The sequence below is a fragment of the Nyctereutes procyonoides genome, unplaced genomic scaffold (genome assembly GCF_905146905.1).
Source record: "Nyctereutes procyonoides isolate TBG_1078 unplaced genomic scaffold, NYPRO_anot_genome, whole genome shotgun sequence".
In the NCBI taxonomy this organism is placed as follows: domain Eukaryota; kingdom Metazoa; phylum Chordata; class Mammalia; order Carnivora; family Canidae; genus Nyctereutes; species Nyctereutes procyonoides.
Genome location: NW_026575135.1, coordinates 22,193,207 through 22,216,116, shown reverse-complemented (window position 1 = coordinate 22,216,116; position 22,910 = coordinate 22,193,207). Strand labels below are relative to the sequence as shown.

The window sequence follows — 22,910 nt, the reverse complement described above, 5'->3', positions numbered from 1 at the left end:
CACAAAAACCTCTCCTCATATCGTAGAGCTGAGACAGAAAAGCCTTTCCAAAAAGGGGAAGAAAAAAAAAACATTTTACTAAAATCCAGTGGAAAAATAAATTATAGAAAATGCATACAACATAAAAACATCCACGTTTACAAAGGTGCAGTCTTGATAAACAATCAGCCATAGAGCCAGCACCGACGTGACCAGTCCTGAATCCCCTCATCTGTGTTGGAGGGGCTGGTTCAGCAGAGCTTCCACGGGGTCAGACTCGGTTTCCTGATCCCCGGGGGCTGGTCACATGAGCTGCCATGGCTTGGTCCCAAGCAAACACGAAATGACTTCTCAACACCATGAAGGATCTGTTTCGTTTAGTTAGTGGTGAAGATTTCTCTGTACTCTTGACTTTGACCTACCCCTCAAGTATCCTGGGTTCTGGAATTTTAAGATTCTTCTAGTTCTTCTGACTACTGTGGAGAGAAGACAGTCCGTTTAGGCACTGGCAAGAGCACTCTACTCAGACAAAATCACCTCTGGTATTGGGGATGCAGTGGCCCAGCAGATGTAACACCTGAGACAGGATTAAACTGCTCCCTTCTCACCCACGGGCCTCTTCACAGCACTCTTCCTGAGGGAACCCACCTGATGGCCAAAGTCAAACTGTGGTGCCAGCGCAACAGCTCCTCCTGGTCAGTGCACATAAGCAGTAGCTTCTCGTGGGGAAAGGACAGCTAGGGAGAAATCACCTCTTAGTGCATGGCTCAGAAAGGTCCAGGCTAAAGCTGAAGCCCTTGCTGTTTCCATGGAGGGAATTCAGGGCTGAGGTGAGAATTAGGCAGGAACAAACCCCAGGCCCCCTGCTATCTCAGTGCAGGTAGCTTAGTTCCTCTGAAGGAGGCCAAGGAGATGCATGGGTACACAGGCATTTGAGATCTATTTTGAGCCTCTCCTACCTTACCTAGAGCTCCCACCTATGACTCACACTGAGCAGTCCACCACAGGGGCCTCCTGAGTGGCCAAAGACCCTGTGGAGTTGACACTGGGCCATGGGATAGAGGGCACGGCAGGCAAAGGTGCCACTCTGCAGCAGGTGCAGTGGGGGTCGAGGTTTGGCCATGAGGAGCACATCAGAGAAGAGGAAGAACATTCGGGGCCGAGGCTCCCCACGGGGAGGCACTACCAACAGCCAGCCCTGGCGCAGGAACCAGCGACCTGGGGGGTGGGAGAGCTGTTATTCTGGGACAGCTCCAGGACCAGGAGCCACGAGAGCAGAAGGAAGGGGAGGCTGATGAAATGGGGCGCATGTGCTGGCAATAGAAAAAAAGGAGGGCCTGAAAAGAGCAATTTGAGGACAGGGTGGGGGTGAAGGGGCAGGGGGAGAGGAGGAGAGTGTGCAGACTACCTGAGGTGAGCCCTTTTGCCTGGCGGCCGCTGAGCAAACCCTGAATGCGCTGGAGGTGCTGGTCATTCCTCTGTCTCTGACCAATGCTGTGGACTCTCTGGGCAGTCTCACTTATCAGCCGGGCAGCCCCTGGAACAACATCCCCCGCCTCCCTCCCAGCACAGCTTGGACTTTGGCTGACTGAGGGTGGTGACAGGCTATTCTGGAGGGGACCAGGGTGAGGGTGGAAGACAGGGACACACCAGACCTTGCTGGAGGTCAGATTCAAAAAGGGACGCAGGGGAGGCAGCCTCTCCTCAGTGTTTCAGGGAGTGAGAACGTACGTGTGAGCTGCTGGTGGTCAGGGCTGCTGGGAACTGTATTTTCAGCCAAAGCCACGACAAGATTCTCATACCTGGAATTAGACCGCTGGAAATCCACAAGCGGAAAGCAGAGCTGGGCAGCATTCCTTCCGCCTGACATACAGAACGCTCCCCACACATACTTCAGTTGCAAAGCCAGGAAGGCTCTGCTTCTGATTGTGTCCCCACCTCTTTCATCTGAGACTCAGAACATGGGCTCACACCACATGGCCCTCTTCCACCCCACACTGCAGAGTCAGCAACCTGACTGCAGGCTCCTTAACATCCCCCCCCCCCAACAGAAACCTAAGCTAGGCGGACCTCTCATCTCAACAAACTCTCCCACGCACCGTGCTTGTCACTAGCTCTATTACTGCACCCCTCACTGCAGTGCAGAGTTCCACATTCCTAGCTAAGGGCCTGAGGCTACAGACCCCAGCTACTCCAGTGGGTTCACACTTAATCTTGCAAGAGGCTTTTTAGGAGCAGTTTGTCCCAGGAGAGAGGCAATGGGACAGAGGCCATAAACCCCACAAAGCTGAGAGCGGCAATCCTATAGACTCAGAAAAGAGAAGCTGGCTGAGGCCAGTTGAGTTTACTCACTGCTGGAGTCTCTGCAGAGGTAGAGGGAGCAGGTCCTGAAGACGAAGGCTCCCAAACTCAGGGCGGCCTTCCTGAAGTCGCACAAACCTCCGGAAACGTTTGTTCTTCTTTAGCTGCTCCTGGAGTGACGGGGAAAGGGTTGGCAGCCACAGAGAGAGAAGCCACTCTCTGTGTACACATGCTCAGCCCTCTGTAAGCTGTGTGCTCTTGAGAGAACCCCGACAGTGAACCCAGCACAGACGAGGGGGGGACCCACAGGGTGCTATGCATGTGGCAACAGTATGAAGTTTGGATCACTAGAGGAAGGGGCAATGCGCAGGGCAAGAGGGGAAGCCCTCGAGATTATCTCCAGGTTACCTGCAGGGTGGTCCGGGACTTCTCTGCATTGGCAGCGAACTGGGTGTAGAGCTCAAGGTGGGGGCAGAAGCTTTCCAGCCCCTGTCCCCAGTGCCCTCCTTCAAGGTAGGGAAGCAGGTCTCTGCGTAGGTGAGGACAAAGACCGGTCCAACAACTACCCAAGCACCAGCTCATTTAATTCTCATAACCTTGCCCTGAAGGTAGTGCTATTACCCCATTTTACAGATGAAAACTGAGGCAGGTGAAGGCACTGGGCCAAGACCACAGGTGAGATAACTGGCAGGCTCCGCACAGGAGTCTGGGTCCCCCCACTCCAAGCTCGAGCACCGCCAGAGAGCAGGGCCCTCCCTGCCCTCTGACCCCGCGCCCCTTCTACTCACTGGCTGGCGCCGTAAATGAGCTCCCAGGGCCCAAACAGGGCGTGGCGCTCGGCCGCTCGCAGGGTGCCCTTGGCTCTCAGAATCCCCACGAAGTACTGCAGGAGGAGAACACCGCTACCCAGGCTGCAGGGAGAGCGCTGACGCCGCGCCGCCAGGAACTGCGGAACGCCTGCGCTCTCTCGGTGCTGGCGGGCAGCCCCAGGCCCGCGCGGCGCGGCCCCCGACCTCGCAGAGACCCTCCCGTCCCCTGCGGTCCCCGCCCCATACGGGAGGGCGAGCGCCGCCGCACCGTGGCCACCAGCCCCAGCTGTTCCTGGTAGCGCCGCTCGGTCTGCAGCAGCTCCCGGGCAGTGCAGGTGCGCTTCCGCTCCCAGCGGGCACGCTGCTCTCGCACCGGGCACCGTCCGCCGGCGCCCGACGTCTCCATGCCCAGCTGACCAGGCTTCCGGCCGCGGCCCGCCGGAGATTCAAATCCCAACCGCTCCGGGGGCGGGGCCGGCGGGAGGAGTGCGCCCCCTGGCGCCGGGAGGCTGAACGCAGGCCGGAGCGTGCGCGGGGGCCCGCCGACCCGCACCGAGTCTCCGCCGTTAAGGCCTCGCCCCGCCGCCAGGGCGGCGCTGTCGGGGTGCGAGGCCGGCTCAGGCAACGTCGAGTGGGGCAGGAGGGGTTAAGTCCGCCTGTGGCGTGGGGCGAAGTTGGGGCAGCCGTCTGGACCTCGAGTCCAGGAGATTTGGGAGTGCAGACACCAGGGGGCCTCAGTGTCCCAGGTGTAAAATTAGGAAGGGGGCAATCATTATGGTATGTTTTTTGTCCTGGGCCTGCGCCAAACTCTGGGGCACAATTGTCCCCACTGCTTTCACTACTAGGAAAGCTCACAAGTCACAAGGTTTGAAATATTTTGGCCCTCAGATAGAAGTCAATAGGTTTTACGTTACTAAGTCGTTTTCTCTTTTCATACTGATCCCAAACCTGACAGCCAATTAGCTCCTGGTCAGCAAACGTCAATAACCAACGTGGGGGTTGGAATTGCTGTAATTCTGGTCAAAGGCTAAAGCTTGGAGTCGATTAGTCTGTGCTACCCAGTCAAAGATAAACAGACCTGATCCTCCTTAGTTAGGTCTTTTGAAAAATTGGTAGTGGTCCTGGAGGGTAAATTGGCAGTGCCATTTTGTGAGTATGTATGAGAAGTCTTAAAATGTGCTTACTCTTCTCCTAGCAATTCCATTTTTAGGGATGCATCCAAAGAAATAGATATGTGGACAAAAATATATATATCAGGATGGATTGTACAGTGATGTTTGTAACAATAGGAAACTGGAAACCATCTAAATGTCCAGTGGTAGAGAATGGGCTAGGAAAGTTATGGTACAGCTATTTGAAGGAATAATATGAAAGCATTAAAAATGATGTAAAAAAAACCCCTATCAATATGGAAAAACACACAAAATATATTTCCAAGACCAAAAAAAGCAAGGCTAACAAAGATGTTTGTACAATATGATCCCATTTATGTATAGCATACATAGGACTGGAAGGATAAACAATCAAGAGGTTGTGGTTGTTATCTCTGGGTGATGGGATTGAAGTTAATGCACTCTACAAATATATTTTTTTAAGCACCTAATCTAGGCCAGGCACAAGATCACTGAGGTTAAAAGGGTGATTGGGACAAATACAGTGCTTTTTAAATTTTCCTTATGTTTTTCTGCTTTTCCCAAGTTTTGTGCTTAAGCATGAATGCATTACTGTTTAATTAGGAAAAAAAATACTATTAAACACCAAAATGTTAAGAAACCTTCAGGCCTCACATTCCTACCACAGTGAACTCCTAAGAATTTGGACCCCAAGACAAGAACCAGAATACTGATAGGGTTCTGAAGCCCCTCTAGCTCTCTGACATTCTAAGAATTCTAAGGAGAAATGCTGGACTTAGATCAGGGAAAAACAATATGGAGAGTTGGAGGTGGAAAGAGAAAGTTTGGGTGAGACTGTACCTTGGACTCAGGTTACAAGGAAATTGGTGATAACCTTGTAGGCCAACTGGTTATACTGTCTCAAGTGAATGTGGGGCAGTCCACACTAAGGGTTCAAGGGTGGAAGGAGGCATATAATCCCATAGTAGTCAGTATCACCATGAGTCTCTTCTGCAGCCCTGGGATGAGCAGAAACATGGCCCTAAATGCCTGAAGACACAGACTCTAATGACCAAAGAGTTGGCTATAAACGCCGCAGAGGTGATGCATCAGGCAGGGTGTGCCCCAGTCAGTTGGTCCTGAGGACACCATGTCCCAACCTGGGGAGGGTCAGGGAACAAGACTCTGGGAACTCAAACCTGTTTTAGAGTTTGGCAGGCTCCCAGCTGCAAAGGCAAGATCCAGGGTCAGAGTCTCTATTCCCCACCCAGACCAGAAACACACACACACACACACAGAAACAGAGCACTTATGAAAGAGCACCATGGAGAATGGTGTTTGGAAAATTAAAAGACTGAAACAGAGACACCTGCACATAGACACAGATCTGGGCTCTGAAATACTAAAACCAAGTGAGATGGCAGGCAGATGTGTGGACATAATAGAGCACTGCAGAGAAGTGTACCAGGGTATCCTGACAGAGACCTAAAAAGGAAAACGATGGAAATAGGAAGAATACTTGGAAAGAGGGAAAATGCAGTAAAGCAAGGATGGATCTTGGAGAAAGATCTCTGCACATACAGTCTCCAGACTCCACTTAGCATGGGGCTTCTGTCTTCTGTGCTTTCCATGACCTCTTCCAACTCAACTAGATTAGTCATTACCACATTCTGTCTTGTCCAGGTCTGTCCGATTCAGATATTACCATGTACCTTCCATATGTCAGTGTCTAACCAAGGTGCTGACATCACCACTGACCCAGACAATGAGCTGATCTTCCACATTGCACACTGGATCAGATTTCCATGGATGGCTCTTAATTTGACTCCAGAAATAGCAACCTAGATTGTTAGGCTGACTGCCTCTCTGGAGGATAGCAGTTATTCAGCTCTGTGCAAGTTTTGGTATGAAGTATGACAGTTAACCTGACAAGGCAGATAATTTGGGGTGCCGTAAAAACATGACGTCATGCTTTTGGAACAGATGTGGTTTGACAAACACAAGTCATTGACGATGAGCTCCCTGAGGGCAGGTTTGGTTATTCAGTCAATTTGGTTTTTCTCAAGTCCTGGCAAGGTGATCTGCAGAGAGAAAAATGCTCAATAATGGTTGGTGAATAAAAGACTTAATCAAATACTGGACCCTGCCCTTAATGGAGCTCAAGACTATTAGAGCAGATAAAATGTCATAAATCACCATAATATAAGTTGGATGGTGGGCAAGGTGATTAGCGAGTGCAGGCAAAGAACTGTGGTGGTTCAGCGGCACCAGAAATCTCTTCCATGATAGAGAGTGGAGGAGGTGGCTTTTGAGCTGAGTCTTGAACCATAGAAGGGATTTAGACAGAAGAGAGAGTAAAAATCATTAACAGGGTAGTGGGTACACAAGTACCCATTCATGACAGTGGAGATTGGCTGGGGCATTCAAGTGGGGTCCTTGGGCCTCCGCTCTGCCAGGCATTATCTCTTTAGATAAGAGATCAGTAGAGTTCCCGGGGAGGAGTGAGGTAGCAGGAGCCACCCTGAAGCTAGGGGCTAGTTCTCAACAAAATTAGAAATACTTCAATATATTTCTCCAATCCATACAACCATACAGGTGCATATCTACTGAGTGTTAGCCCAAGCTAGGAACTTCCTGAGATGGTCTTACTTTCTTCTGGTTTGTTGAAACCATAGGGACCTTATTATAATGTGAGCTACAGAACAGTAGAGGCTGTCCTCTAGTTCAATGCTGCATCCCTACGGCTTAGAACAGTTCTTGGAGGGTTGGAGGGGGCTCAATAAATGTTTCTCAAATGAACAGCCATACTGGGAACCCCAAGTCCATTCTTGGGGTCCTTTCACTCTTCTCCTTGCCCTTGCTCTCCCCCAGCCCTTAGCACAACCTAATATGAGAATTGGATTCCGTCATTCTCCTGCACAAGATATCTGATGCCTTTCCTTTGCACAAAATCCCATTCTCCACCTTGTTTTTAGCAATTGAACTGCTTCTTTTTCAAAGCCCTGATCATATTTTGCCTACTTATGTATTACTTTCTTAGGCAGAATTAATCTCTTTCCCCTGAATATTGTGATAGTGTTTGCCCTCACTCACTAGACAGTGAGATCCTTAGGACAGGGACTGTATCTTATTCATTTCTATACCTTTAGTCCATAGCCTAATGCTGGACATAGTAGATGCTAAATAAATATTTGTTAAATATAAGACTGAATGGTATTCCCAGCAGTGAGAACTAGATGAACAAAGGGGGTTAAAGGTCTGGGGGAAAAATTAATACTTTAATTTGGCTGGAATATGAGGGAGAATAGTAGGAAGCAGCTCCCCCAACAAGCTCTAGTCAACTACAGGAAGATGGGCAGGTGGAAGCCAATGAAGGTTTTTGAGAAGAGGTGTAAAAATGTGATGAAAAATAAATTTACTTTAAAACATCACCGTTGCTCTCCTATATACACTCAGTTTTTCATTTATACTCAGATTTGCCTCCCATCTACCTATCTGTCCACCCACTCCCAGGCTTCCCCAGCAGCTTGTCCTACCCCTTTATCTGGTCTGTGGCTCGGCCAGGGATATATTCATGGGCTGCTTCCCTCTCAGCCAGAGGCTGTGCGGGCCCCAGCTCCCTGTCTTTCCCCTTCTCTGCCTGGGGCTGGGAAGCAGGCCAGGGTTAGCTGAGGCTGGCTGGTGAGCAGCTGGGTGGTGCCAGGGAGAGCCTGTGTAGTGCCAGGTGGTGCCTTGGGTTCCAGGCTGAGCCTATGACCCCGATAACCTCCTGCCTGTGCATATACCTGCCTCTCACATCCAGGCTTTGGTATCGGGGAAGGGGCCCAGGGCCAGGCAGACCCACGGGACTTTGGCTCTATCTCTACAAAAGGGCCCTCTGTGAGTCAGCCCGCTCCCCTCCAGGCTTGCTCCTCCCCCACCCAGCTCCTGTTTCCAATGCACGTACAGCCCGTACACACCGTGTCTGGGACACCCCACAGTCAGCCGCATGGCTCCCCTGTGCCCCGGTCCCTGGCTCCCTCTGTTGATCCCAGCCCCTTCTCTGGGCCCTAGTGTGCAACTGCTGCTGATACTGCCACTCGTGGTGCCTGTCCATCCCCAGAGCCTGTCCCGGATACAGGGGACACCTGGGTTGGGAGGAGATTCATCTGGAGAGGATGATCAATTGGATGAGGAAAACCTACCCAGTGAAGAGGATCCACATGGAGAGGAGGACCTGCCTGGAGAGGAGGACCCACCTGGAGAGGAAGACCCACCTGTAGAGGAGGACCCATCTGGAATGAAGACTGAACCAGGAAAAGAGGACTCTCTGAAGTTAGAGGATCTACCTACTGTTGAGGCGCCCAGGGACACCCCAGGCTCCCAGAATAATGCCCACAGGCACAACAAAGGTAAGTGGTTATCAGCCCTCCAAGTCTAGGCTCCAGGAGGTTTGTCCTCCAGGTGCTCAACCCTAGCCCAGGCAGGGATTATTCAGCGAAGAAAAGGAGCCTGTACGCTGACAGTAGCCTTTCCCATCCCCTTGGGATTTCATGCCACTAAACACTCCCCTCCCCCCTTTCAGAGCTAGAAGGGGATCTGTGGGGAGACAAAAAAGCACAGATGGAGAGGTGAGCAGGAAGAGACGAAAAAGAAAGGCGGAGGTTGGAGAGGAGAGAGAGATGAGGAAAATGGAAAGAGATATGAGGAGAGAAGAAAGAATATGAGGGGAGAGAAGAAAGACGGTAGCAGGGTGGGTAGCAGTGGAAGAGCCAGGAGGGCTTGTAGAGATCACCGCATCCCCAGTCTACAGATGAGGAAAGCGAGACTTAGGAAGAAGGAATAGTAAGTAGGGGAACCTGGTTTTTTGACTGAGAAACCAGGAGACTCAGAAATGAAGAACCTTGGGAAGGGAGTTGGAGACAGGGAGAAAGGGAAGAGGGTCTATTGTTTTGGGCCTGGGGACCAAACCCCTTTACCCACCCCACTCCCCACTTTACAGACTAAGACAAGGTTGCAAACTGGTATCTCTGGGGCCTGTAGGATCTTTGATCTACCAAGCTACGGTGTTATGTTGGTTGCAATCTGTTGTGCTTTATACCTGGCCACGTAAGGCCTTCCCGTTACCTCCTATGCCCCTGTCCAGCAGGGGAACGCACTTCCTTCTGGCCGCTGGGGAGGGACTGGGCTTAAATATCGGCTTTCCGTCCTTCTCACTTATGCAGGGGATGACCACAGTCATTGGCGCTATGGAGGTGAGACACCCACCCCTTGCACACCCAACCTGGGCACCCTGCTCTGCCGACCTGACCCCCCAGAACTTTGGTTCCCGGGCGTCCCACCCACGGCACCCGCCCGCCAGCCCGCAGCACGGCCCGCTGCCCTCTCGGCCCACAGCCCCGATTTCTATTTCCCGCCCGATGCCTTCTCACTCCACCCTCTCACTTTTTCTACCCGCTTCCCTGACCGGCCCTGATCTTGTCACCAGACTTCCCGTCCACACTCTCTCGCTCCAGGAGACCCGCCCTGGCCCCAGGTGTCCCCAGCCTGCGCGGGCCGCTTCCAGTCGCCCGTAGATATCCGGCCCCAGCTCGCCGCCTTTTGCCCGGCGCTGCCACCGCTGGAGCTCCTGGGCTTTGAGCTCCCGCCACTCCCAGAACTGCGCCTGCGCAACAATGGCCACACCGGTGAGGGGGGTCTCGCCGCGGAGCCGCCCGGAGGGGGCGGAGCCTGTCGGGGGACGGGCCGGGGCCGAGAGCGGGGGCCGGCCACGCCCGCGCCAGGCAGTTAGACACCCCCCACCGCCACCGCCACCCCCACCGCGCCACCCCCGGCTCACCTGGCTCTTCCCTCGCAGTGCAGCTGACCCTGCCTCCGGGGCTGGAGATGGCCCTGGGCCCCGGGCGGGAGTACCGGGCCTTGCAGTTGCACCTGCACTGGGGGGCCGCGGGCCGCCCGGGCTCGGAGCACACGGTCGACGGCCACCGGTTCCCAGCCGAGGTGAGCGTGCGGCGGCGAGGCCAAGGGGGACGCTGGGCCGGGGGTCTTGCCCACTTCTACCCTCCGTTTCTCTCCAGATCCACGTGGTTCACATCAGCACTGCATTTGCCAAAGTTGAGGAGGCCTTGGGACGCCCGGGGGGGCTGGCCGTGTTGGCCGCCTTTCTGCAGGTACCAGCGCTGGACACCCCTATTCCCTGCTTCCCCACGCCACGCCCCAGGGCTCAGTGTAGCTTGACCCCGGAGACCCCATCCTAACACAGGCACCCTGGCACCTGGCAGGCCTCATTCACTCATTAATTCATCCAACACGCACTGTGAGCCAGGCACTGAGCCACACCAAGGACTCGGAAACCCTGGCTCCTTGATTGTAAGGAGCCCACAGCCGGTGGAGGCAGCTGACAATGAAAGGCACATATGGAGGGCACATACATAGCAGAGGTGGTCAGAGGAAAGTTCCCAGAGGTCAGACTTGAAGCCTGCAGTAGTGGGAAGGAAAGGGAGATATTCCATATATTCCATGCAGAGCCAACATTATATGTGGACTATGATACACTCAGGGAATGGCAAGTGGAACAGAAGGGACACCAGGAAGAGGAGTTTCTTAAATACTCCTATAACTCATAATTTCCGCTTTGTGAAATGCAGTAAAGCCTAGAGAAATATTTAGTGACCTCTTTGGGACCTGTAACAATCAGGGCTACCTACATAGTGATTAGAAGAGACTAGTAAAATGCAGGGATGATGGGGAGATACCTTCTAGGCTCAGTCACTGCCTAACTGGCTCTTTAACGCCAGCCTCACAGCACAAAGTTCAGAGAAGGCATCTGAGATAGGATGTCCTTGCTCCAAAACTCAAACACATGAACTCTTAAGGTGAATGTAGAGGAAATGAGAATACAAAAGTTATTATGGTTTTCTGTGGGGAGACCATGAGTGTGTATGTGGAGGTAGGATCAGTGAGACTGGAAAAGATAGCAGGACCCAGGTCACAGTCAAGTGGCCCATCTTCCTGCTTCTCCAATTTGCCATTGAAACCAGCCCACCAAGCAGGTTAGGTCAGTAACCTGCTAGAGTAAATCGACCAAGTAATAATACACAAGATTTTATGTTCTCTCAGCATCCTCAGAGCTGAGAAACGGGAGGAGTATGCAAAGCCCACCTCACCTTCAGGCCTCCAGCCATAGCCCTAGATGCCTATAAGAATCTGTCTTGTACTGCCATTTCCCAGGAGGGTCCAGAAGAAAACAGTGCCTATGAGCAGTTGCTGTCACATTTGGAAGAAATCACTGAAGAAGGTGAGTTTGTTGGTCTGGCCACTGTCCTCAATACCCTTGTTCATAAAGAATTGTCCTTGGGAAGTCTCGGAGTGAGAATGGATGATCGGCTCCCTCCCACAGGAAGGGAAACAATGTGTGAAATGACTGACTATGACCTTGACAATAACTATAAAGCTGAGCAGAGGCCCACAAGCTTTATGGCTAAAAACCAAGACAGACAAAAACCCCACCTCACCCCCCAAAAAAAAACCCAAACCCCACAAAACCCAAAATCAAACAAAAACCAATAAAAAACACAAAACAAGACCAAAAAAAAAAAAAAAAGTGAAATTTCAGAGGTTGAGTCTGGGGAGCAAAAATATTTCTGAAAACGATTTCTCCTTAATAAGCATCAAATATTTTAAATTTGTACTTTTGTTGGGAATATTTCCCTTCTCAGCTACTCTGAGTTATTTTAAATCTCACTACTCTACTTACATTTTACTGAACTAGAGGAACTGTGCTTTTGTGTTTTTGTGTCTTTTTTATGGTTTCAAATGTCTATATTTGTTTACAAGCTATTCAGCTAATTTTTCCTTTTGATTCATTTGGGCTTAAATCCATAGTGTAGCTTGTTATCGTAGTATGCAAAGTAAGAGTGAAGACTCAGGGAGGACCTAGGGAGAACTTCTTTCACTCTGTGAAGACTCATGCACTTTCTTTTGAGTTATGTCTTGTGCTGAGTTATGGGAAGGGACACAGTGAAGAAAGAGGTGGTCTCAGGAAGTTGCATCAGCATGGCTTCTGGGAGATGAAGTTGTACCCCTATACCCCAAAGCTTTGGAGAGAAGCAATCTAGGTGGGATTCCAGCATAGGTCCTCTCCACAGACTCAGAGACTTGGGTCCCAGGACTGGATGTATCCGCGCTGCTGCCCTCTGACCTCAGCCGCTACTTCCGCTATGAGGGGTCTCTAACCACACCCCCCTGTGCCCAGGGGGTCATCTGGACTGTGTTCAACCAGACAGTGAGGCTGAGTGCTAAGCAGGTGGGGCTGGGGCATGGTGTCGACCCAGGGGATGTGGGGGAAAGGGGTATAAGGATGAGATCAAGGTGCATAAACAGAGGAAGTGGGGGACATAGCGGGTGAAGCCCTAGGTGCTGGCTGTGAATAGGCCTGTGACTCTTTCATTTTCTTGTCATGAGCCCACTCCCACTATCTACTGACCTCCCTAGCTCCATACCCTCTCTGGCTCCCTGTGGGGACCTGATGACTCTCGGCTACAGCTGAACTTCCGAGCCACACAGCCTTTGAATGGGCGAATAATCGAGGCCTCCTTCCCTGCTCAAGTGGAGAGCAGCCCCAGGTCTTTTGAGCCAGGTGAAGTTTTGTGGTGACCCATATTGCCATGTTCCCTCCCTCTCCCCCCCCACCCGCCCACCCCAGGTCCCTCATCCTCCCATGTCACTGGTAGTCACAGCCCCTGGTTCTAATGTGTCTTTTTTCTCTTCAGTCCACCTGAATTCCTGCCTTGGTGCTGGTGAGTCTGTGCCCCTTCTCTGGCTCCTGACGCCTTGGTATCATTTAGCCCCAGGGGTAGGACCACCTCTACCCACTCTCCTTTTCTGAAGAACAGACCTCCAACCCCAATAAGACAGTGTCAGATCAAGGGGGAGGGGGTACTCCTGTTGTCCCCAGAGCAAGTTGGTTAGAATGAAGCTCCAGGAATCTCTTAGCTTCTTCCTTCCCAAACAGCCTCTTTTTTTGTTTTTAGGTAAGAAAAAAAGGTGCTTATCTTACTCCTTCTTATGTATCCACCCCCATCCCTTTGCTGACCTCTTCTGGATTCTAACACTGAGGGCAGCTGGAGAATCTGGGGGTCAGAGGTGGGGGATACACTATAGCAGGCTGAGGGAATCCTACAGATTCCTCTTCACTTTGAGGCAGCCTCTCCTCTTCCTCCAGGTGACATCCTGGCCGTGGTTTTTGGCCTCCTCTTTGCTGTCACCAGCATCGCCTTCATCGTGCAAATGAGAAAGCAGGGAAGGTATACTTATCCTCTTCCTCAGGCACTGCCCCACCTAGCTGGATGCAAATGAGCTCATCTTTCTGACTGGGCTTTTGTGTTGTGCAGACTCCGGAATGGGACCAAAGGGAATGTTAGCTATCACCCAGCAGAGGTCACAGAGACTGTTGCCTAGAGGCCTTGGAACTTGGAGAATGTGCAGAGAGAAGTCAACCAGAAGAATCTGAGGGGGAGCTGGAGACTTTGTCCTTTCCTACCCTTTATACCACTTCCTTTTTAAGGTTCAAATATTTTTTTTAAAATAAATGTTTCTAATAAAATATATGGAAGGCAGCTTTGTTCCCTAAATCAGGAGGATGGTGTATTTATTTCCTATTGCTGCTGCCTTTAACAAATTACCACAAACTGAATGATAATGCAAATTTATCCTCTTAGAGTTCTGGAGGTCAGAAGTCCAAAATGAATCTTCTGGGCTGAAGTTAAGGTGTCATAAGGGCTGGTTCCTTCTGGACACTTTGAAGGGAGGGGGTTTCCTTTTCCAGGTTCTAGAAGCCAAGCATACCTTGGCCCCTTCCTCAGATCACTCCAGTCTCCTGCTTCCATCGTCATGTCTTACAACTGCCTTGGGTCTTACCTCCCTCTTGTAAGAACCATTGTGATTACATTTGGACCTGTCTAGATAATTTAGGATACTCTCCCAATTTCAAAATCCTTAGGTCAATCATGAAATTCCTTTTCCCACAGAAGGTAACAATTCACAGGATTAGGGTGTGAACATCTTTGATGGGGGGCATTACTGCCTAGCACAGATGGGAAGGGGGGCATAAGTGACTTGGGGCCCCTGGGGTGGCTCAGTAGGTTAAGCATCTGCCTTCAGCTCAGATCATGATCCCAGGGTCCTGGGACGGAGCCCAGCTCAGCAGGGATCTGCTTCTCCCTCTCCCTCTCGTTCTCTCTCAAGTAAATAAATAAAAATCTTAAAAAAAAAAAAAAAAGTGACTGAGGTCAAATGGCTGGGGGCATCCACACAGCAGTCTGTCTCTGGGTAGGGCAGGCTTAGCCTCTAGGCTTAAAATCATAGTGTGGCTTTGGGGCTTTGACCCTGCTCCAGTAAAATCTGTGTAGCTTTGCAGTTTTGCCTTCAGATTGTGTTGTCTGGCAGCTCCTTTGCCCTGAGGGTAGCAAGGGCCCGGATGTTCCCCCAGACCCGAGGAGCCCTCTCTGCTTCACACAGCCCGTTCACAACCCTCAGTGAACTCAGGGCCCCCACCCCTCGGCTCCCTTAGAAAAGGAAGTCCTACAGTGGAGCATGGACCAGGCTCTGCTCACTCCTTTGTTCTCCTCGGACATCCTCTCCGCTTTTCCACTTTGTAAGACTACCACCACCATCGCCAACACCAGAGAGAGGCTGAAAGGGCCCTGTGATGCCAGTAACATCCACTTTATTGCGTTGGGGTGGCGCCGACAGCCCGGCTTGAGGCTGAGCCACCCTCACAGGTTGTTGAGCTCCAGCAGGGTCTGGTCAAGAGTCTGGTGAATCTCCACGTTCTCCTCCTTGGCACTGGCCAAGGTCTCTGTGAGGAGAAGCAGCACGTGAGGAGGGGAGAAGGAGGAGGAGACAGGCTGGGAGGGGGGTGGAGGCACAGGGAGACCTGAGCATGAAGGGATCTGAGGAGCCCGAACCAGGGGCAAATGGAGAGACTGAGACATACAGGGAGACCTCCCTGAGGGCTTCAGGGGCCTAAGGGTGGGATGGGGAGGCTGAGTCATTAACTAATTTACCTCCTTCTTTGGAAGGTTTAAGAGAGTTGGAAACAGGAGGAAAGACAAAGACTGAGCCAGAAAAGGGTGGGCCAGACAGACAGACAAGACTCAGGCAGAAAACAGATCTGCAGCGAAAGCCCCATGTCAGCATCCAGTGTCTTCCCAAACCTCTCCCCAGACCTCCCACCACCACCTGGCCCTTTCTCAGCACCTCCCCACCTGGCTCCCTGCCAGCCCCCTCTTTCTCCTGGAACTGCAGCAGGGTGCTGTGAGGTCAGCGACGGGCCTGGGTGCCTAGGTGAATGCAAGAGCAAGGCTCTCAGAGGTGGCAGAGGGCCCACGGGGATTGACAGGTAGTGTGTGCCCACGTGCAGCAGCAAGACAGTGATAGACGGGGTGGGGGGTTCTGTGTGCATTACAGTGTTCTGTGGGTGAGCTCAGTATGGGGGGGTTGTCACAAGATTGGGGTTGTCTGCAAAAAAGCCAGGATCTCTGTGGGAGTGATGGAAGTGCTCTCTGCAGGGCAGGAAAACAGCACCGAGACCAAGGTGAGTTTATTAAGCAGCAGAAAGAGGTAGAGGCTGGAGAGTGGAGTGGGTGGATAGGAGGTTGAAGCATGAGCCAAGGTGGGCGGCAAGTGCGGTTGGAGCTCTCCAAGGCTGCACCCAGGCTGGCTGCAAGATGCTGGCCATTCTGTGCCTCCTCTCTGCCCCCTGCCCACAGAGAGAATGGAAAGGGAGGAGAGAATGGGCTGAGGGGGCCACATTGGCGTGGGGCTCAGAGGGAGGTGATGTCGTTGAGTGCGTTGTCCAGCTCCTCGCTGATAGCCTTGTACTTCATCTTCTGTGCATAGACTTCATCTGGGGGAGGTTCAAGGGAGGGGGGCCAGGTAGGAGTGTGGGGAGAGGGAATGGAGGGAAAGAGGAAAGGAAGGAGAGAGGGTAATGGAAAGAGAATAAGAGTCAGAGGTGGACAAAGATGGAGTGAGAGAAATAGACCAGAGAATAGGCTGGACAGCCATGAGGGCTCCTTCCTCCCCTCTCTGTACCCGTCTTTTTTTGTTTTTCTCTGTAGCCCAAATCGGTTCTTCCCCCTCTGGAGCTCCTACCTTCCCCAGGGACATGGGGGCACAGTGCTTTGAATAAGTGGGAGTGCTTGCTTCAGGGGGAGGGTACTAGAGCCTGAAAGGTCTAAGGTCCTAAAGTTTGGAGATAAAATTATGGCTTGCCTGAGAAGGCTGGAAGCACAAGAAGTGGGAATTTCGAAAGTGAAAGGGTTATCATAAAATAAAAAGAAAATACAGTTTAGATAGGAAGGACATTTTTGCTACTAATGAGAAACAGCCACAGATTGGCAAATATACCTGGGTGTTTGTTTTCATCAAATCTAGCTTAAGATAGTATTTTCCATTAATGTCATGAAAACATAGATATTAAATCAAATCCCTCTATACTTAATAAAAAGATCTTTGTGATATAGTGTGTATTGTGTTGCACCTGAAGACAGAATTGTCTAGGGCAGTGGTCTGAGGACCAGCAGCATTGCCATTACCAGGCAGCCTGTCAGACATACAGATTCTTCAAGCCCAGAGTCAGCAATCACTTTGAAGTAGGATTCAGGAATCTGTGTTATAAAAATTCTCAGGCAGCCCAGATGGCTCAGCACTGGTTTAGTGCCACCTTCAGCCCAGGGTGTGATCCTGGAGTCCCATGTCAGGCTCACTGCATGGAGCCTGCTTCTCCCTCTGCCTGTGTCTCTAATGAATAAATAAATAAAAGCTTAAAAAAATAAAGTTTAAAAAATAACTAAAAATTCCCTGAGGTGTTCTCATATGCACTCAAGTTTGAGAAGCACTGGAGTTGGCATGCTGCAACCAGATGCAAGTACTTGAATGGTGGGCACAGCTCCTGGAGCTGCTGGAGTCCTAGGTGGTCCAACACTAATTTATCCAGGACAAATGCAATGGGAAAATAAGGGACAGATGTACAGTCATGGGCAGCATGGACCCACTTAAAGAGGTTTGGGGGTACAGGGGAGTATCCCTTTACCTTCCAGGTCATCGATGGTCTTCTCCAATTTTGCCACAGACCTCTCGGCAAACTCTGCTCGGGTCTCAGCCTGGGCGTAAAGGTAAGAGGGAGGAATGACAAAAATTCGGCCCTCTCAGTCAACCTCTCCTGTTCCATCCCTATCTCCAAAGTTCTTGCCATAGGCAGTCTCTCTGGCAGGGACAGGGAGGCTCGAGGGGAGAGTGGGGACTGGAAGGACTCTCACCTCTTTTAGCTTCTCCTCCAGCAGTTTGATCTCCTCTTCATATTTATCTTCTTTGGTGGAATACTTTTAGGGACATACACATGCCATCAGTAGATTGCCCCCATAAATCTTTCACTCCACTGAGCCCACAGGCTACTCCTGATCTTGTCTCCAGGGAACAACAAGCCCCTCCCTGCCTGGGCCCATCACCTCCCTCCCCTGCAGGACCCCATCCTCACTGGCCCTCTACCCCCTTCTACCTTGTCCGCTTGGGCTTCCAGAGATTTCAAGTTGTTGGTAACAATTTTCAGCTCCTCCTCTAGGTCCCCACATTTACTGTAGGGGGTGTGTGGCGGGGGGGGGGGGGTGTGAGGACACAGTGTGGGAGACAGTGGAGATGGCACAGTGAGGAAGGGGTGGAGGAGAGAAGAGAGAGCAGAGTTGTGAGAGTGACAGCAGGCAGAGTTTGTAAGCCCAAGGCCCTTCCCAACCCCCAACAGGTGAGAGAGCAGCCTGAGACTGGGGAGCAGGTGAGCTAAAAGAAAGCACCATTGCCCAGTGAGGTCACTACCTCCTCCTCTGAGGCCATCAGGGACTTGAGGGCCTGGTCCATGGTTCGGAGTTCCTCCTCCAGCTGCCTGGCTCGGCTGGGGGCAGCAGTTAGGGGTCAGAGGACAGGACCTGTCCCTATGGCCCCAAGCCTGGGAAACTGCCTCCCACTTGCCCCAGAGCCACGGGACCAGGCTGAGTTTCATTTGCTATCCCCAGGTAGCCTTACCTCTCAGCCACCTCTGCTCTCTCTTCTGAGCGCTCCAGCTCTCCTTCCAGGATCACCAGCTTCCTGGCCACCTGGGGGGAAAGGGACAGAAGAAGAGCCCTGGTGAGTGGCTGGGAGTATCTGGGGATTGACGGGGAGAAGGAAGTGGGGTAGGGCTGTCACCTCCTCATATTTGCGGTCTGAATCCTCAGCGATGTGCTTGGCCTCCTTCAGTTGCATCTCCTGCAGCTCCATCTTTTCCTCATCCTTCATGGCTCGGTTTTCGATGACCTTCATTCCTCTGAGAGGCAGGGAGAGGGGGCGGAAGTGGGGTCAGGACCAGCAGAGACAGGCTGCCCGCCCCTCCCCGGCCCACCCCCTGGGAGGCCCCCAGCCCACCTCTCACTCTCGTCAGCTGCCTTCTCAGCCTCCTCCAGCTTCTGTAGGGCTGTAGCCAGGCGCTCTTGCGCCCGGTCCAGCTCCTCCTCTACCAGCTGAATGCGGCGGTTCAGGGAGGCCACATCTGCCTCGGCCTGTGGGTCAAAGGCCAGAAGTCAGAGGGGCTTTGTCTGCCTTGGATGAGGATCAGAAAGGTTCCAGAGGCTGGTAAGATTCTTGTCAGAAAGAATCTATTTCCTAGCTTCCAGACTTCGTCTATTTTTCCCCCTAACCAGCCATCTTCTATTCAGACTCTGTAATCCCAGCCCAAAACATGCATTCCTTAACGAGCTCCATTCCCCTGCTTCAGGGACTCTTCTAGCACTGTGCATGGTTATTTTCCTGATAGTTATCTGCAGGTCCTTCTGCGTCGCTGAAAGCACGCCAGTGCTCAGTCAGACCAGGTTTGAGGAGCCCTGACTCCTCCAGGGCAAAGCCTGGCTCAGCTGCTCAGCTAAGGGGTGAGGAAAATCAGGCCAACCAGATCGCACCACTGCTAAAAATAGCCAATCACAGAGTTAAGCTCTGTGATGTCACTGGCTGCCAGGCAGACTCCCAGCGAGGGCCTCAGGAGGCTCTCCGGCCCAGAGGAGACACTCCAGGCTGTAACAAGGGGCTTCTTGCCCAGGGGGAGGCAGCTGGAGGCGGTGCAGGGCAGTGTGAGTGATACATATTCAGCCCCTGATCTGCAATATGGAGGCAAAACCTTGGAGGTTTGGGGGATGGTCCATGGAAAATGATACCTTCCGAAAATGAGAGGGCAGAGCCAAGATGGGCCTCCCATGAAGGAAAGTGAGGGAAGCAGTGCAGTTTGGTGTTAAGAGCATCGGCTCTGAGTCAGACTGCCATCTGTGAGCTCACTCGACACTTGTGTGACCTTGGACAACTTATTTCATTTCTCGAGGCCTCGGATTCCTCCTTTGTAAATTTTAAATCTGAGTTGACACAAGCAGTTCCTCCTCTGTAGGCTGTTCTAAGATAACACAGCACTTCTAATAATCAACAGGACCGGGTGGGAGGCTTATAAAACTAAACAGGCTCTCTAGCTCCATGCTAGGTCCACTGAAATGAGATCTCCAGGGCAAGAGCTTGGAAATCTTTTAGTTTTTTTTTGTTTTTGTTTTGTTTTGTTTTTTTAAGCTTCCAAGTGATTCTGATGATAAGCCAAGTTTGGGAAACAATAAAATAATATGCAGAAAGCATCTGAGCACATTGCCTGCAGAATCCGCACTCCATAAATGTTAGGTTATCCCTGTTTCTCCCTCAGAGACAACGACCTCAAGATTTAAGATTGGAAAGGAGAAAGGGCCAGTGTAGGGGAAGAAGTGAAAGCAGGAAGGGATGGGTGGCAGCCCTGGGGGCAGAGGGTGTAGGAAGCAGGTCCTGGGTGGTACCCTACAGCAGGGGAAACACAGCACCATATATAGAAAGTAGTAGCTTGTCCTCCAGGTGCTTTAGGCCACCTAGAGTGGCAAAGGCCATCATGGGCAGAGGGCCAGATGACTCAGTGTGGAAGGATTCTGGGGACAGCACTGGGGGTTGGGAAGAATGACCCTGGGAGAACCTTAGGGGTCCACTCTAGAGAATGATGAGACTCTATAAAAGGAAAGCCCTCTTTGTGATAGTAGGAGGACAAATGGCTCTGAAGAGTCTGAGAAGTCCTGGGGTCCTCATCACAGGACTGATATTTGCCATTTTCTGCTTCTCAAGCTCTTCCTGGTTATGGATGCTGCTCTCCAACTATAGGATAGGCACTACTGTCCCTACTGGATAAACATGAAGAGAGAAGGGGGAAACCGAGGCACGGTGTGAGTGAAGTGTGGTGTTCAAGGTCATACAATAAGTCCGGGCAGTGTTTGCTATTGACTCCTGGCACTGCTGCCCTGAGTCCCCAGCTCTGTCCTCGGCCTCTCCTCCTCCCCTCCAGCCCCCACCCAGCTCCTTGGGTTTCCAGTCCTGCCTCCAGCTGCACTGGGCCTTAGTTATTTATAGAGCGTCAGATGCCCAGGGCTGTCTTTGCTAGCAGCTGTAGGTCAGTTCCCTCCCAAGTGCCAGGGCTGGGGGAGAACCAAAACCAAGCCTGGAGGTCAGAGAAACCAACCTGGGGTGGGGGTTGGGGAACATGGGTAATGGTCAACATAAACAGTAATGTCATCTCAGATGTTCAGACATACTTTTGCTAATCCTCCCATATCTCCAATTATAGGCTCATTTTAATCCTGGATGGAAGGCAAGTGGGGAAACTGAGGCAGAGAACAGTACAAGTACCATATGAAAACTCATATGGCTATTCCCCAACCTCAAGGTGGGGGTTGGGAACGGCAGAAGACAGAGAAGTCTGGCTAGGGGATGTGAGGTGGGCAGAGAAATCTGAGCAAACAGGACCTGCTAAGGTGGCTGCCTTGGCATTTGTGGTCCTGTCCTGTGGCCCTGTGGCCTGGCCTGGTCTCAAGGCTGACAGCTTAATGAGGGTAAATGAGGGGCCATTAGAACCTGAGCTGGGTCCCAGTGCACAGCAGGGCTGCTGGAGCCAGAGGTCAAGGCCCAGGAATTTCTAATGGCCCCCCAGGGGTGTAACTCAAGTCAGATCCCATCTCTGGATTCCTCTCCCCACTCCTACCCAATAGTACCTACACCCATACCCCACAAATGGAGCTGCAGCCTCTTCTCCACTTCCAGCTAGAGGATTAATTGAGGTAGATGGTAAATTCTTGTACCACCCACCCCCTACGATGACTCACTGCTTGATCACTGTACATTCTAAGAGCTGGAACCAAATGGAGTTACAGGGCTGTCTTCTGGGGGAAGTGGTGGGTGGTTTTGATTTACCCACTGCCTTAGATTAATTGTGCAAGCTTGCCCTAGCCTGGGTTTTTGAGAGGAAACCATTTCTGTGCTGGTGCTGGGGATGTCTAGGTCCTCTTTCCCCTACTTCCCCGTGTCTGGGACCCCTCCCGGTGCACTCTCCCACCCTACCCTGGGTCCGCACTCACGTCGGTGGCCTTCTTCTCAGCCTGCTCCAGTTTTTCCTGGGCGTCCTTCACTGACTCAGAATACTTTTCCACCTCATCTTCTGTTCCTTTCAGCTTCTTCTGGAGGGCCTGCTGCTCCTCCTCCAACTGGGGGAGAGAGGCCTTGGTTAGTTGGGCCCTGAGGTCAGGAAGGAGGCAAGGTTGTGTGAGGGAGATTTTAAAAGATATTTAGGGGCTGTCAGGAAGGAAGCAGGATAGTAGGGGAAAGACAGTGCAGCCAGGGGTGTTGTGTTGAAGGGGACCTGGTAGGACAGAAAGCTTCCAGCCTCCCAAAGCTGGGGCTGCCCCTGCTTTGCAGGGGCAGGTGTGGAAATTGGGGGATTGCAGCTCCCTAGGCTATGGTGGGTGAGATTAAGTGTGGCTTTGGTCAGGTCCCTGATGGTACTGGATGGGTGACTCTGGGACTGCAGGCCTCAGGCTAGGGAGCACAGGGCAGGGCCTACCCCTCCCTTGTTGGGGAGGAGGGGGCTGCGCTGGGTCCGGGGCCCCCACCTGCTTGCAGCGGTCCTCAGCCTGCTTCTTGTCGGCCTCGGCCTGCTCCGCACGGTCGATGGCATTCTCCTTGTCCAGCTTTAGCATCTGCATCTTCTTCTTGATCGCGTCCATGGCTGCGGTGGGGGGCGGGCCGGCCGGCGGGCAGTGCGGACGGGACGAACTGGGCTGGCTGCGCGGACTGGGCGCACGGGTGGCGGGCGAGGAGGACCAAGCCGGACTGGGATGTCCCAGCCGCGCGGGCGCCTAAAAGGCTGGGAGGGACCGGGCGGAGCCGGGGGCCGGGACCCTCCCCCATCGCGGCGCAAACCTTGTAGGGGCAGAAGCGCAGCCTGGTGGGGGGCGGCGGCCGCCCCCTGTGCCCACCCCCTCGGGACCGCCCCCCTCGGGGCTCCTCCCCTCCCCCACCCCCAGCCGTCGGAAGGTAAAAGTAGCGGGTACTGTCCGCTGGAGAAACCCTGGCCCTGCGGAGGGGAGGGGACCGTCGGGCTGGGGGCTCTGCGTTTCCTCTGAGTGACAGCCCGGCGCAGTGGCAGCTGCGGCTGGGGCCCCTGGGGCTATTTCGGGGCGTGAGCTCACGGCAGCTGCGCGGGCGCGGGGACCCGCGTGCCCCCCTCAGCTGCAGCAGCCGCTGCCCTTAATTTAGAAGTTTCCTGTAAATCCCCCTGGATTAAATGTCTCTTGGGAGGCGGGGCTCCTCCGTGGTTCGA

General features: G+C 52.5%; 3 protein-coding genes across 8 annotated transcripts; 1 reads left to right on the top strand and 2 right to left on the bottom strand.

Moving 5' to 3' along the window:
• Positions 1-57: 57 nt before the first annotated feature.
• Positions 58-3,525, bottom strand: ARHGEF39 (Rho guanine nucleotide exchange factor 39). Of its 2 annotated transcripts, none has more exons than XM_055302673.1 (9): positions 3,358-3,525; positions 3,069-3,163; positions 2,689-2,809; positions 2,332-2,450; positions 1,711-1,781; positions 1,388-1,516; positions 968-1,197; positions 628-716; positions 58-455 (listed from the first exon to the last, which is right to left on the bottom strand). In XM_055302673.1, exons 1-9 carry the CDS (start codon positions 3,493-3,495, stop codon positions 440-442), a joined length of 1,008 nt encoding a protein of 335 aa, XP_055158648.1. In that variant the 5' UTR covers positions 3,496-3,525; the 3' UTR covers positions 58-439. The 2 variants fall into 2 exon arrangements, with proteins under 2 accessions (XP_055158648.1, XP_055158649.1); XM_055302674.1 differs by having other exon boundaries at positions 58-452.
• A 4,605-nt stretch (positions 3,526-8,130) lies between these two features.
• Positions 8,131-15,983, top strand: CA9 (carbonic anhydrase 9). Of its 2 annotated transcripts, none has more exons than XM_055302460.1 (11): positions 8,131-8,592; positions 9,406-9,435; positions 9,697-9,867; positions 10,038-10,180; positions 10,258-10,350; positions 11,411-11,477; positions 12,328-12,464; positions 12,674-12,818; positions 12,952-12,978; positions 13,404-13,485; positions 13,573-15,983. In XM_055302460.1, exons 1-11 carry the CDS (start codon positions 8,190-8,192, stop codon positions 13,637-13,639), a joined length of 1,365 nt encoding a protein of 454 aa, XP_055158435.1. In that variant the 5' UTR covers positions 8,131-8,189; the 3' UTR covers positions 13,640-15,983. The 2 variants fall into 2 exon arrangements, with proteins under 2 accessions (XP_055158435.1, XP_055158434.1); XM_055302459.1 differs by having other exon boundaries at positions 8,132-8,592; positions 12,328-12,485.
• On the bottom strand, positions 14,890-22,435 carry TPM2 (tropomyosin 2). Of its 4 annotated transcripts, none has more exons than XM_055302465.1 (9): positions 22,201-22,435; positions 21,670-21,795; positions 18,638-18,771; positions 18,422-18,539; positions 18,260-18,330; positions 18,053-18,128; positions 17,503-17,565; positions 17,277-17,346; positions 14,890-15,038 (listed from the first exon to the last, which is right to left on the bottom strand). In XM_055302465.1, exons 1-9 carry the CDS (start codon positions 22,312-22,314, stop codon positions 14,956-14,958), a joined length of 855 nt encoding a protein of 284 aa, XP_055158440.1. In that variant the 5' UTR covers positions 22,315-22,435; the 3' UTR covers positions 14,890-14,955. The 4 variants fall into 4 exon arrangements, with proteins under 4 accessions (XP_055158440.1, XP_055158437.1, XP_055158438.1 ...); XM_055302462.1 differs by lacking the exon at positions 18,053-18,128 and adding an exon at positions 17,742-17,817; XM_055302463.1 differs by lacking the exon at positions 14,890-15,038 and adding an exon at positions 15,766-16,088.
• Between the last annotated feature and the right edge of the window lie 475 nt (positions 22,436-22,910).